The following is a 14,418-nucleotide window of genomic DNA, read 5'->3' as shown; positions in this document are numbered from 1 at the left end:
TAAAACACATAAAATACAGATAAAAATTGTCTTCTATGGACTCCATATTATTCGTAGGATGAATGAATGTTTGCTGTTAGTGCCATAGAGTCAATTCTGACTCCTAGCAACCTTGTGGACAGTAGAGCGGAACCCTGCCAGTCTCTTTCTGCCATCCTCTCACCTTCCAGTGCTCTTTCAGACAATGCTCTGTTGCTATTCATAGGGTTTTCAGGGCCAATTTTTTCAGAAGTGGATGGCCAGGTCCTTCTTCCTAGTCAGCCTTAGTCTGGAAGTTCCGCTAAAACTTGTCCAGCATAAGTGACCCTGCTGGTATTTGAAATACTGGTGGCATAGCTTTCAGCATCACAGCAACACACAGCCACCACAGTCTGACAACCAACAGCCAGGTGGCATGGTTCTCTGACCGGGAAACAAATCAGGGCTGTGGCAATGAGAGCACTGGATGTTAACCACCAGACCACCAGGGCTGGCTGTGAATGAATGTAATTGAGGCATATTGAATTCCTTGGTTCTTTCTTTCCTTTATTTTTCAATAAACAGAGTTTAAACGAGTACAAGATACAACTTTTTTTTTTCCTGAGGAAGATTTGCCCTGAGCTAACATCTGTGCCAATCTCCCTCTATTTTTTAGTATGTGGGCTGCCAGCACAGCATGGCTGCTAACAGAGCAGTTTAGGTTGGCACCTGGGAACTGAATCCAGGCCACCAAAGCAGAGCACAGAGAAGATAACCACTAGGCAACTGGGGCTGCCCCAAGGTATAAATTTATAAAATGTATGTGCATACATTTACTTACTAATCTTTCTCAAACTTGAGCAGTGACAACTGATGAGATCTTAGTTCCCACTATGTGTATGGGAAAAAAGTGAAATATTTGAAACACTAAGCTAGTTTTGTTGAAATTTATGAGTTAGACTATAGAAATGTTTAGATTTCATATCAGTTTCCCTTAATTTGCACGGATTCTTAGCTAAATTGACAAAAATTTCTAACATCCGCTTTTAGCATATTTAAACAAATATATTAAGATAAATTAGTTGTTGCATTTGAATTCCTTTGTTCTTTCTTTCATTTTTTAATAAAGAGTTTAAATTAGATGAGAGTATCCTGGAGTCTTAAATTAGACCAAATTAAATTAGCAAATGTTTATTGATCCCTATGTTTAAGATCCTATTCTTTCCATTATGATGGTTCTTGTTACAAGGAAAACCCCCAGCAAGTTGGGTTTGTTCAGAGAATGCCAGGGGGGAGGCCTTCATACTTATATTTTACGTGTTTAGTCATTAGGAAAGAATCATTAATCATAACAGAACCTAGTGGGGAGTTTTTCAACTGTGGTAACTGTGTGTAGGTTGATTTGTTTCATGTGTTATTCCAGTCTCTCCAGATGTTTTCCATTTGCTCTAAATCTCCCAGGTGAATTTATACTGGAAAGTAGTGATGATGAAAATATGATGATGAATCATTTTGACACTGAACATTCAGGCAAAAAGCAAAACTAACAAAGCAGAAACAGAAAAAGTAAATATCTAGGCATTTTACCATATCCTTTGAGTTCAATAATTCAGATACACCTCTGACATAAAGGTTCCTACGTCTTCCTTGAGTCCTTTTCAGTAACGGTCCATACAGCCATGCCAGACAGAAGCACAAAGCCTATTTTATGAAATGCCATATGTCCTCTAGCAAGAGATGGTCTGTTAGTGAACACTTGTTCAAAGGGCCACAGTGTGGAACTCGACAAACATTCCTGGAGCACCTCTTACATTATAGGTGCTGTTCTATATTCTAGAGATGGAAGAACAGGCATGGCAGCTGCCCTCAAGGAGCTGATGGCCCAGAGTGGAGATGAGATGGACAGCAATAATGGAACGTGGTAGAAACTGTGTCAGGTGTATGCACGTGGTGACACAAGTGACCACAGAATGCTTGGATATCAGAGCCAGCAGTCTTGTACTTGAGCTCCTCTCGCATACTTGGCACATCCGTACGATGTGCTCAGTAATGTTAGTTTTCTCTCTGTCTTTTATTTCTAAGTAGTTCTTCACAAAATAAAAACAATTCTTGCAAGGACCATCGAAAGAAATTTGGTGAAAAGTTTTACCATTCATCGGTCCCATATCACGTCTAATTTTTCTTTGTTGATAACATCTCACTTTGCAATCTCAGCTTTCTTTGTACCGTATTAATCAAAGAATACTCCAAGCTGGCTACGTTTTTTCAAATAACAGCAAAATTACCTAAGCCTCAGTTTATCATACCACTATGATGTCAAGGTTAAAAATTACCCTCCTCAGCTCGGCTTGTCTTCCCTCAGTTGATTTATACATCTTGTCATTCTTCTTTGTACTTACCCCTTGTTGTTTTGCTCTTTTTTTTCTGACAATTTGCATAAATTTAGCAAGATCACTTTGAAGTTTGATTCATGCGGATGAATATACCCTTAAAGTCATAAATAAATTAATAGTCTCCTGTTACTAATAGTAAAATATATCTGAATGTCCATGAAGTGAAAAGATACCAGATACTCTTACGTTAGCAAAATAAACATTCTCTGCTAAAAAAAAAAATCGCTTAGAGGAATATCCATTACTCTACTAAACAGGCACTGGCGTCTGTAAGAAACACAGGATTTTGGTGCTCTAAGACAGTCTCAAGCAACTTTCCTCCCCGCCCAGGCTTGCCCTCTCGGCAAGTTTCCAAGTTTCCCTTATTCAACCAGCACTTAGGCCAACCAAGTATCGCAAACACATGACTCCAAACATAACCACGAGCGTGTCACACCACCAGAACAAAGCAAAGCAAATCCAACCTTGTCTGTGGAAATCACAATAGCAGTTGCAGGAGCAGACATCAAATGGATTTCACTGACCTGAGGAAATGTCTATCTGGCTCATCTTGGTCTGCGTGACGTTGATGTGAACGCCCACTTTGCTTTCAGTGAGGTCAATCTCCACGTTGCCCAAATTATCTGCAAAGCGACTGAAAAGCAGGAGACCATTGGGGCTCCAAGTCCTGAACTGGAAACTGACCGAAAACAGGTCCTGGTTCAGCCGGCCGGGGACCTCCAGGTAACTGGTAGCATTGAAAAAGACAGGCACTGTGTAGGGCTCCACACATGAGAAACTCAAATTTCCCTAGAAAACAGAAAAGCATGCTTTGATGCAAATGCAGAATAAAATAAGCATCCATGCAAGACAGGAGACAAAGCTACAGTTTTACCAATTTCTAAAGCTTGAGCCTGTGCCAAACTCTCACTCAGCAGCACGATATGGATTCAGCAGTCAGAAACCTTGGCATAAATCTGCTTAGAGTATGTACCTAAGAGAGTGCAGCAATTGGCTGTCAAGTTGAGGGATGTAACAAGCACCATCCATCATGGAATTGTTAGGCTGACAGCCTGATGTGATGGTTGAGCTGGCATGTGTCCCTGTGTTGTGGGCTTGAGTGTGGACCACTGGACTTTCTGAAGACAGCAAAGAGCTGCTCCCCTCCACCATGACTGATGCTGCATCAGCCAGGGAGGAGATGTCACTCTCCTCTTCTGGATGGCCTGTGTCAAACGTCTATTAATATATTACTTATTGGTCTCAGTGGGAACTATGGTCATTTGGTTGTTATTTATCAAACTGGTATTATGGGACAAATATTCTTGGATTTTATCCCCACACCTAATATATGTGAATTAATATTAACTATTTAGCATTAGCATAACTTTGATTATTTCATGTTATTTTGTTATACAACTGAAAATCCCATTTAAATTCCTATGAAGTGTGCATATATCAAATGCATTAATGCTTGTGGAAACAGTGGCACCAATAAACAAAGTGAAAACAAAATTTGCCATAATTAAAGTCTACTTCTTCCCTTTCATACTCCCTTTACTTGGTACGCAGAAGTATGATTTACCATTCAGATACACTGAGTTATATATATTCTACTGACTAAGTACCTTCTTTTTAAAGATGTGAAAATCTACATTTGCTTCCAGCTTCTTTTATCCCACCATAATATTGTGAGGAATATATTCTGATGACATTGTCATCTGATCCTTTTTTTCTTTTACAACACCATGTATCTATCCCTAGATGCACGGTTCTTCCATTTCAGCACGTTAACCATTAAATCTAAAGCAGGCTGTCTCTCTGAATTATATTCAAATCAAATTTGCACTGTACCTCCAGAGATGATTATTTTTAAATGCTTATTTTTACTGATGAAAAGAACTGCCTATGCATAATGACTGAGATCTTATAACTGACCACATATCTGTGTTGTGGGGACTGACTCCCAGCAAAATGTAAGGTCTTTCTGAGTGATGGTGCTGACTCTGGAGTCAACGTATCATGAGGGAACAGGTGTGTGTATGGAGAGGGGTACAGGCCGAGTGTTGAGTCAATTTCACTGAAATATCAGCACCTGACATATTTGAAAGTGAATTTCCTAATAAATATCTGCCTTTGTAGAGCTGCTTGCAAAATGTTCTACTTGTCTCTATCCTGCCTAAAATTTTAATATATGTATGTATATTTTTGGTTAAAAGTTTATTCTATTCTGCTCATTCTATTTTAACAAACATCATTATAGATAATCTATGCTTTACTAAATATCTTTGTTATTCAAGTTAAAGTATTTATAACTACAATATCTTTTGCAATTAAAGTTGATTTTGGAGTGAGTCTCTGTAGTGCAATTCTCTGTATTGTGGGTACTCACTCAATACATCTGAGGACCAACTGGGAGGTTTGAGCAGAAATAATGTGTTAACTTTTCTTAAAGGTATAAATAATGGAAAGGGTATTCTGATGATTTGGATTGTGTACCTTTTTATCTTAAGCAACAATTTCTGAGAAAACAAAAGGACCCTGGTGCCATTTTATCCAAAGCTTAAAGTAGTGTATATATGAATACTGCTCTAGATAAGAAATGACACGGCATGGAAGGAGACCATGACCTCAGGGGTCATACTTTGTGAATCCACAATCTATGTTTCCCACTCACATTTGGTCACCTGGGAAAGTTATTTTTCCAGCTTAAATCTCAGTTTTCTCATCTACAAAATGTTTATGGTAATAGCTCTCTTGTAATATTGTTCTCAGATTATCACAAAAGTCATGTGCCTAGCACAGTGCCTGTTGCCTACAAATGGAGCTAGTACTATTTTTCTCTATAGTCAATATGCTTTATGAGATAATTTCGTCAAAGTTTAATTTTTTTCCTGTTGCCAATACTCCTCTACTTTTTTCTCCCCGAAGCCCGAGTACATAGTTGTATATATTCCAGTTGTAAGTCCTCCTAGTTCTTCTTTGTGAGCCACCATCACAGCGTGGTGACTGACGGACGGGTGGTGAGGTTCCGTGACTGGGAACAAACCCGGGCTGCCAAAGCGGAGAACATCAAACTTTAATCACTAGGCTACCAGGGATGGCTCAAATTCATTAATATTTTCAGAAAAATAGTTATTAAAGCAAAATTTTTACACTAAATTATTGCCTTATAGCCAGAACTCTGTTTATTCATTAAAGGATTTCCATTTGTCCCATCATTTTATGAAAACTCTAGACTCAAATGTGGGGCAACAAGACCATCAGAGCTCTTGGACAGCACAGTGCAAAGAGTCATGATATTATCTGTTTCCAGTGGCTCTCAAACGTATGTGTCTCTGGACTCCCAGGCTCTCCCCACTAACACTTCTGGGTTGAAGATGCTCCTGTTCTTGCACAACTGTAGGGAAGACACACACTAGGTTTTTAAGTTGATATTTTTTAATGATCCTAAGCAGTGTCATGGGGAAGCAACTGTGCTGGAGTGTTCTTTGATTTTTGCTCTCTTCCTTGCAACAGTTAAACCTGGAAACAACTCACCAGAAGACCACGGTGAGCTCTGTGTCACAGCTGTCATTATCCAATGGGAATCAATCTTAATTTAAATGCGTAATATTTAGTATGTTTAGAGTTTTGATAAGAGGTATATTTATTTACATATTTGAATGAATTCTCTTTGGAAATATGAAAGTGTTAATAAAGTTCCTGTTTTAAATATTGAATTAAATATTGAATTAAATCCTAAGCAAGAAATGTAGAGCCATATATAATGAGACATTTGGAAATATGATGCTGCCAGTTTTCAGGCTGCTGAACTCTGAGGATGAAACGCATACTGAAGTATGCCTGTTCTTCTGCATGGGGAATCCAGAAACACCAAGGCTAAAATTCTGTGCCCCCTCTGAATAAAATTTATTGTCCATTTCAGGCTAATTTAACACAAAAACCAGTATCTATTCTCAGAGTATATCCCATATCTACATACTTTCTGGTACTGTAAGGTTAGTTTTATGCTATTGACTCTAAACAAACATGATGAAACATGCTATGTTGTTGTTGATGTTCAACAGTCCACAGAAAACAAAAGTTCTTTGATTTTTCTATGAACCAATATTTTGGGGGTGAAACATCTTACCACATTTGAGGGCTCTAGTTTCTTCCTTCTTGCAAGATCAGTTATGTTGATGCCATTGTAGTTAATGCTTTCCATGCAGCCTTTGAAATTCTTTCTACTGCTGGAACTGGGTTTACCAGAGAAAGGTATGCCTCCAAAAGTTATCTTTGAGAAAAAAAATTAAATATTCACACTGTATTCAGCTTTAAAGAAATAGCATTCACAATAAATTAGACAAAACTATTGATACAGCCAATGTCAGTTATCTTTACCTCAACCAATATATACAGACATTTTTTCTGCCTCCAAAATCTGTTGCAAACTAAATTATGTTGTTTTTGAAGTGCATAATAGTATCATTAATTCTGAGAATTAGATTATAACTTGAATAAGAAAATAGCAACAATGCCTTGAAGTTTTGCTACCTGAAAGGAATTTTATAAATTTCCCTGAGAATTTTTTGATTTTGCTGGGAAAGATTTGCTCTGAGCTAACATCCGTTGCCAATCTTCCTCTCTCTCTTTTTTTCTCCCCAAAGCCCCTGTACATAGTTGCATATTCTAGTTGTAAGTCATTCTAGTTCTTCTCTGTGGGACACTGCCACAGCATGGCTACTGACAGATAACTGGTGTGGTTCCACACCCGGGAACTGAACCTGGGCTGCCAAAGCAGAGCACACAGAACTTTAACCACTAGGTCATCAGGGCTGGCTCTTCCTAAGAATGTTTTAAAAGATTTTATATAGTGGACATCTTTTATTAATGTTAAAAATACATTTTTATGTTTACCATTCAAAGACATGCTATCAATAAATGCTTCTTGTCATCATGAGATAACCCACCTAATCTAAGTTGATAAAACTGCAGCCAAAAGCAAGAAACATTGTATTAACCCTACACAGTCTTATTATAGTCTTTTGACCATTAGAGTCAAAAATTCATTAGACTTATTTTACATACAGAAAATAGTTCAAAAACTCTCATTACTAGATTGGTTAGGAACATCTTAGGACTTGGGGGCTATAATTTGGGAAGTACAGACTTAAAATTAAAAACTATTATAAGTCTTCTAAATCCTAAGGAATAAGGTCAATACTCCTCCCTGTGATTCTCTAGCTACTATCGCCTATAAAAAGAGAGCACATACTTTTCTGTATATCTTTGGTCAAATTACAGTATTGTAATAACAATTTCATATAATACAAAATTATACTTAACTATGTATTACCAATAGTGACATTCACTGCTAATAGTGATTTAATAGTAAATGAATCTGCTAATCATAACTATAATATCAATATACATAATCCAGATGTTACATAACTTTTAATTATCATTCAACCATTATCAATCTCTCTTTCAAAGTTTTAAAAATGAAAGCAATAGTTAAGACATTTTTAAATGTCAAGTCTTCATAATTGATACATAAGCCGAAGATCTTTGTGTTCTAGGAGACCATTAGCAAATTACATTCTATTATTTAGTGTCATGGCATTTTAAATACTTAATTAGTTTTAAAGAAAAAAGCACAAATTAATGATGGTTTATGAGACAATATAAAAACCAAAAGATCTCACTTAAAACTAAATTAAATTTATTAATAATGGTTAGCTGAATATATATCATTTACTATAGAATTTACATATAGGAAGAAAAGAGGAAAACAGAAAAAAATATATAAAAAAGAATTAAGAAACTAGAAAAGGAAAGAGAGAGAGTAATTTAAAATAGGAGAATTATTGGGGAAAATATTTTCAAGTGGCCCTGACCTGAACTCGTTAGGTACTGTATAGGTGTCACTAATACCAAAGGTAAGAATTACTGATACTTGGAGTGCTGTATCTCCCATCCATAGTTGATCAATTACTTCCCCAATTGACAGTAACGGAATCTTCTATGCTTCATGACACACAGCATCATATTTTGAGTAATATTGCTAAATACTAGTTTAAAACTGTTTTATTCCTTTTCTGTGTGCATAATTTCTTTATTTGGAGACTATCATTTTCCCTTGGGAAGAGGATTCAAACCCTCCTTATGTCTCTCTGCTTTGGGCAACCCTCAGCACATACCCTACCTCATGGAAGGTGCCCTGAGGAAGGATCACAGGCTCAGTTTACCAGATTCCTTGCAACTAAGAGATGTGGGTTCAAATCCCAGTTCCTAATGTAACCAATCATATGATATTAGGATGTCATTTCTTCTTTCTGGTTATGTATTCTCACCAGTAAAATGAAGTGGCTGGACCACAAAATACTTTCTGATATTGTAATATCTGATAGTAAAAAACTGTTGCAGTTGTTAGATTGATAATCAGATATTCATATGACTCATATGATTGACTTAATGACGTTGTCATCCAATGACAACTTTGACTATAAAAAAAAAACTGCATTAACCATTTTGTTAGCTACCAAGAATTTACAAAGTGTGGCAGGGACACTTCATAGTGTCCTTTCTCCCGCCTTCTTGAGGAAAAACAAAATTGCTTTCAGTTGCATATATTGCTCCCCAGCCCACATATTGCATTTGCCAACCTCTCTGAAGCAAGCTATGGTCTCACGGGATTTAAGTGGAAGGGCTGTGTGTGACCAAGAACTACAATTAAAGAGGGGAGGGGGCACAACCTTCTTCAGGCTCTCTTCCTTCCCATTGGCTGGAATGCAAGATGGAATGTGAGTAGCCATCTTGGTACGATTTGCAGTGGGGATGGTGTTGCTACAAGATTAAAGTGGACTGGGGTCTCGATGACCATAATGCTTGATGACCACCTGAGTCCAGGGCTACCTGCCTACAGGCTCCTTTTATATGAAAGAGAAATAAACACTTGTCTGTCATATGCAGTCTAATTAATTGTCGCTGATATATACGGTGATTTCTATTTCTTCCTGTTGCCTCCTCATATAACCCCATGAGAAATGTGCTATTACGTTCATTTTATACAAGGGGAATATGATTTGTCCACTGTCACACAACCACTAAGGGGGAAAAAAGGAATTCAAACCCAGGCTTTTTGCTCCAGTTTGAGTCCACACAACTGATTCTCTCTAAAATCCTAGCCAGGTTCTGCAAGGGACAAGGGAGAGTTGTTCCTCTACTTTCCAAGAGGAGCTGCCTTGCAAAGGCAAGGGCACAGTATCCAAGGGGGTGCATCGTGGAATTCAGATGAAGAAGAGAGAGAAGTCAGGCCAGACAGCAGTCTGCTGTCCTGTCTGTGGTTTTACCAGCTGAGAGAAGGAAGAATGAATTGAAGTGCACTGTCTATCGCCACCCCTCCTCTGCTCACCATGCAGCTAGCAGCTTGATGGCAAAGGGTGATCTGCTCACTATGCAGTGTAAATGGCTACAGAGAGGTGAGTGTGGCGAACTTACACTATCCCCCACAAAAAATGCCTACATCAAGTTATGTCAAAGTGGCAAAGTTATTTTTTATTGTTTCTTTCATGATATACATCTCTGGGAATGGTGATAGGCATTATTTAATTAACCCCTAATAGTGGTGTGCTGGATTCTGCTCATACTGGCTCATGAGAACTGATTGTTAAACAGAGCCATTATTAAAAATTAAATTATATAAGCTTTAAACTAAACAAATTACATTAAACAAAAAATCAGTAATTACTCAGAACTCACTATCATATATGCTCTTGAAGTTATTTACATTTATTGTGTCTATGTGATAGAAATACTGTATAATGGTGTGGTATAATAAATGTATTAGGTCTTTGTCCCCAGTTTCTGGCATAAAGCTCCTAAAATCCTGGGAATTTCCTGAATGATAGGAGTCTTTTGTTATTCAAAACAAGCTCCTTTTGAGGTTCCAGTCTAGTTACTGACGGAGAAGTCAAAGAGATACGTTGAAAAACACTGAGACTGACTCTACTATAGTCCCTGATTTTCTTTAAACAAATAAGCAAAGGGAATCCCTTTATATTAAGATAAACGTGTAGCGATATAAAGGTGGGCCCCCCCACTGCTCCTGTAGCTTATGTCGCTAACTGCAGGATCTAAGAGGAGAGAGCAGGCGGTAGTTTTACAAAGAGAAGTGAGTCGAGTGGATCCTGATTCCTTCATAGTAAATTTAAATTTCTTCCTAATGCCTCTCTCTAACAAACGTGTCTCAAGCATTTTAGTCTACAGCTGAGGTTCTCGAACATGGTATTGTATATTGGTGAGCTTCAAAGTGTCCAGGACACTGCTGACCCTGAATGAAAGCATTGTGTGGGTGTGAATATTCATAGATTTCATCACAAACTCAGGAGGGTCTATGACCTCAAATTTTTAATTCTGTTTTTCAAAAATTGGAATTGTGTTTGCCCATTGCTAATGTTCCAGGATTTCTCACCTCTTCTGTGGTACTTCAAAGTTCATTAATGGAGAATGAATAATTCATCTCTAAATGCTCTCATAGAGTGGGAGATGTCACCTAAGCCAAGAATTATACTACTTTGGAGAAGATAGAAATTTCTGGGATTTTCACCTTCTGTACCTTTCAACAATCATTTTGCTTTAAAGAGATTTTGGGGTGGACAGTAATTATTTTCTGATAACCTTAAATTTATTTTAATGTTAATAAGGTCTCCAATCAGAGTTTATCTAGCACAATCTATTTTAAATTCCTATTTAGGAGTATATGTAATATATTCATCTCAGAGAGAGAATTTAGAAACTATTTAAACATATAAAGAAAACAGAAAACACAGTTGTAAATCCTGACTTTTTCACTTATTATTTTATGGTGAGCATATTGCATATTCTTAAAAATTTATAATATAGATGTTGATAGCACACATATGTATATGTGTGTATACATATATCTACAATTTCAAGGTACACAGAGGTGGCACAGAAAACTCATAGGATGCCACAGTATACTTAACATTTTTAAAAGAAACACAAGGGTACTTGATTATCTTCCAGACATCACGTGAAACACTAGCTTGAGGTCGTTCACGGTTCCAACATCCTGTTACATCACTTTCTAGGATGTCCTGTCTTTTTGAAGTTGGGTTTTTGGTCACATAAAAACATGTCACATGAAAGTGGAACAGAAATGAGAATGGCAGTGTCAAATCTGATTCCAAATTTTGAGAAGCTGTTCAGAGCAGGTTCACTCATCCCATTAGAAACTAATTATTGTGGTTTCATGAAGAAATAAAAATATAATTTTTCCTTTTAATTTGCGTGTATTTTTTTTCCAAACAGCTATTAAGTTGTTAGGACATAAACATTTATTAAGTTGTCTGGCTCTAACTATTACAGAATGATCTAGGATGGTTGTGGAAAAACTAATAAGGCACTAAGGGTTCCATGATGTAAGTAAGTTTACAAACCTCTTGCTGAATAATATTTTATCCTAAGTATTTACTTTACTGTGATGCTCTTTTCATTCATTTAGTGTTACCCTTTTTCTCTTAGTATAAATAACACTGTGATGAACATCTTCTTACAGAACTCTTATCTCTATATATAATTAACATTTTTGATGGACATTTTAAGCTTGAATTTCTCTCCAAATAATTTATTAAAAAACCTGAGATGCCTACTCATATAATATGGGAATATATAGTTTCTACTGGACCAATATGATCATGTATTAGTTTTTGATCTTTGATCATTTGGAAGGTAAAATACATTCTTTTATTTATGGACAATCTCTTTAAAATATTCTGTATTTTACTTTATTTCTTTTATGATAATTTTATCTGCAAAAATAGAACTTGCCAAAAAAACTATTTACAGTCATGAATTTGTAAATGACAATATAAATCAGAACTCAGGATTTCTTATTCATTATTTTGTAATAAATATTAGGCAACCCTGTGTTTATAATATTCTGGACATTCTCGAGAAGAATAGAGAATTTATATTATAATAATTACCAATAAAAGATTACAACTTGTATTTATTCTGGATTCATTAAATGGCCCTGATGACATGACAAATGGTCCCTCTCTTCAAATATTTACTTGGTACTAAGATTTTTTTAAATATTTCAAATGCTCATGATTAAAAATTCAGAAATGAAGAAAATGACATATATTAATAAATAAAGTTTTAAGTTGTAAGTTAATTTTTCTTTGGAGAATAAGATGCAATGGTGTAGGAAAGTATATGATTAACAATAATGTGACAGTACGGTAGGAGACGGAGGCAGCCACTCCACATTAATCATAACTTACACGCCCTCAAGTTTACCTCATAGTCCAAGTCCAAGTAGTCGAACTCTCCGTTGGTGCGGAAGTGCTGCATGCTCCTGTCCAGGGTGAGGTTGATGCTCCGGCCCTGGCGCTCGATGACCACAGAGTGCCAGTGGTGATCATCCAGCAGACTTCCTGTCATCACAGACGTGTGGCCATAGATGGGGCCAAGCTGGTTGCTTCCTGAGTCAAAGGAGTGGAAAAGACACAAAGGAATGACACCAACAGCCAACTCTGTGGAGCAGGAGACCTTTCATTTTCAATGCTACAGGCTGACCTTCCACTAACGTTCTGCCTACTGACATTAACATGGGGAAACCAACATGCAATTATACTTAAAAACACTATTATATTCAAAACATATGTTAGTAAAGATGGAAAAAAGTCTACTCCTTTCAAAAGAAAAAAAATGAAGTTACTCAAGTTATACTTTAAAATAAAAACCTGCAAAAATATATGCATACATTAATCTAGTTTTCAAAGAAGGTCCCCATAGCAACGAGACTATAAATAATAAGAGTAAAAGGTTGTGAGAAACCGAAATGTTTTCTAAGGTCATCTCTGGATCCTGTTTATATATTTTATACCATTTTCTATTTTGTCTAATCAAGTATTGGTTTTTATGGTCAGGCAAAACTAAATGCTATAAAAATATAAAAAGGTTTCAGAATAAATAGCATAATGGAAACAAGAAGATACACGATTGACTGGAGCATTAAATTATTTCCTTTTTTTTTTTTCACATTTAAGATGCTGACAATACCTATAAGTGACATTTCCTATAATTTCCCTAGATCAAATTTTCTTCCCTTTTGGTGATGAAATCAAACGCTGATGTGGGATTGTGCCTGTGATCAAGATTGTATATGTACATGTAGGGGAGGAGGGAGAAAGAAAAGTGAGAGCACATCTAAGCGAAAGGCTACACTCAATTTTATTACTTTAAATGTTTAGACTAGAAGTCTGAGCAGCAGCTCGATATGCCTGATATTCCGGTAATGGCATTAAACAGCGACAGTGCATATGTGAGTGGATGTATTTCCATGACTGTCATCAGTTCCAGTCAGTCAAGAAAACTGAAAGTAAACCGCTTTCCGGTGAAATGGTAAAGACCTTTTTTGCGAGATCACATGATAGTTACTTATTCCAGAACAGTAGGGTCACATCTTTATAAAGCACAGTGGCTTTTAAAAGGCTACTCTATCTGTTCCATTTTTTTTTTAAAAAAAAGGAGAAAATTTTGAAAAAGTAAATATCTTTAGATATAAACCAATTGCTCTGTGTGTATGTATATTTTTAAAAAATAGTTATATATTTCTTTTGCTATCCCCTCCGCCCATCTCTGTTTCTTATCTTCTATTGATCTTTGTTTCAAAAATCATTTAGGCTGTTTTTTCCCCCAAGTAAAATACATGAACACATGTTCATTATTATAAGTTGAAAACATTATGAAGAATTAATATTGTAAAACATTAATCACTCATTCCACCACTAAAAATAGTTTGGTTTATTTCCTTTCAGACTTTTTTCCATATATACATATTTTATTATACATAAATGTGTATATATATAAAAATGTATATATATACAGACACACACTTTTGTATATATATAATATGAAAATGATATATTATTTATAATATTTTATACTACTGTTTTCATTTAATGTGTACAGTATTTCCTAAAATTAAAAGTAATAAGACACTTTAAATGCATATCAACATAATTCCATATGTTTAGCTTTTTTTCCCCCCAATATTTGACATTGTAATTAA

General features: G+C 36.1%; 1 protein-coding gene across 1 annotated transcript in view; it reads right to left on the bottom strand.

The window, feature by feature from the left end:
* The window catches only part of CNTNAP2 (contactin associated protein 2), a 1,871,069-nt gene that overhangs the window by 1,008,663 nt on the left and 847,988 nt on the right, over nt 1–14,418 (bottom strand). Inside the window, exons 6-8 of the mRNA XM_070616681.1 lie at nt 12,642–12,826; nt 6,466–6,609; nt 2,876–3,140 (exon numbers count right to left, since the gene is read on the bottom strand). Of these exons, the coding sequence (XP_070472782.1) occupies nt 2,876–3,140; nt 6,466–6,609; nt 12,642–12,826 (594 nt within the window). The remainder of the gene's footprint in view (nt 1–2,875; nt 3,141–6,465; nt 6,610–12,641; nt 12,827–14,418) is intronic.

Source organism: Equus przewalskii, chromosome 4 (assembly GCF_037783145.1).
Source record: "Equus przewalskii isolate Varuska chromosome 4, EquPr2, whole genome shotgun sequence".
NCBI classification, from domain to species: domain Eukaryota; kingdom Metazoa; phylum Chordata; class Mammalia; order Perissodactyla; family Equidae; genus Equus; species Equus przewalskii.
This window is presented reverse-complemented; position numbering and strand designations above follow the sequence as displayed.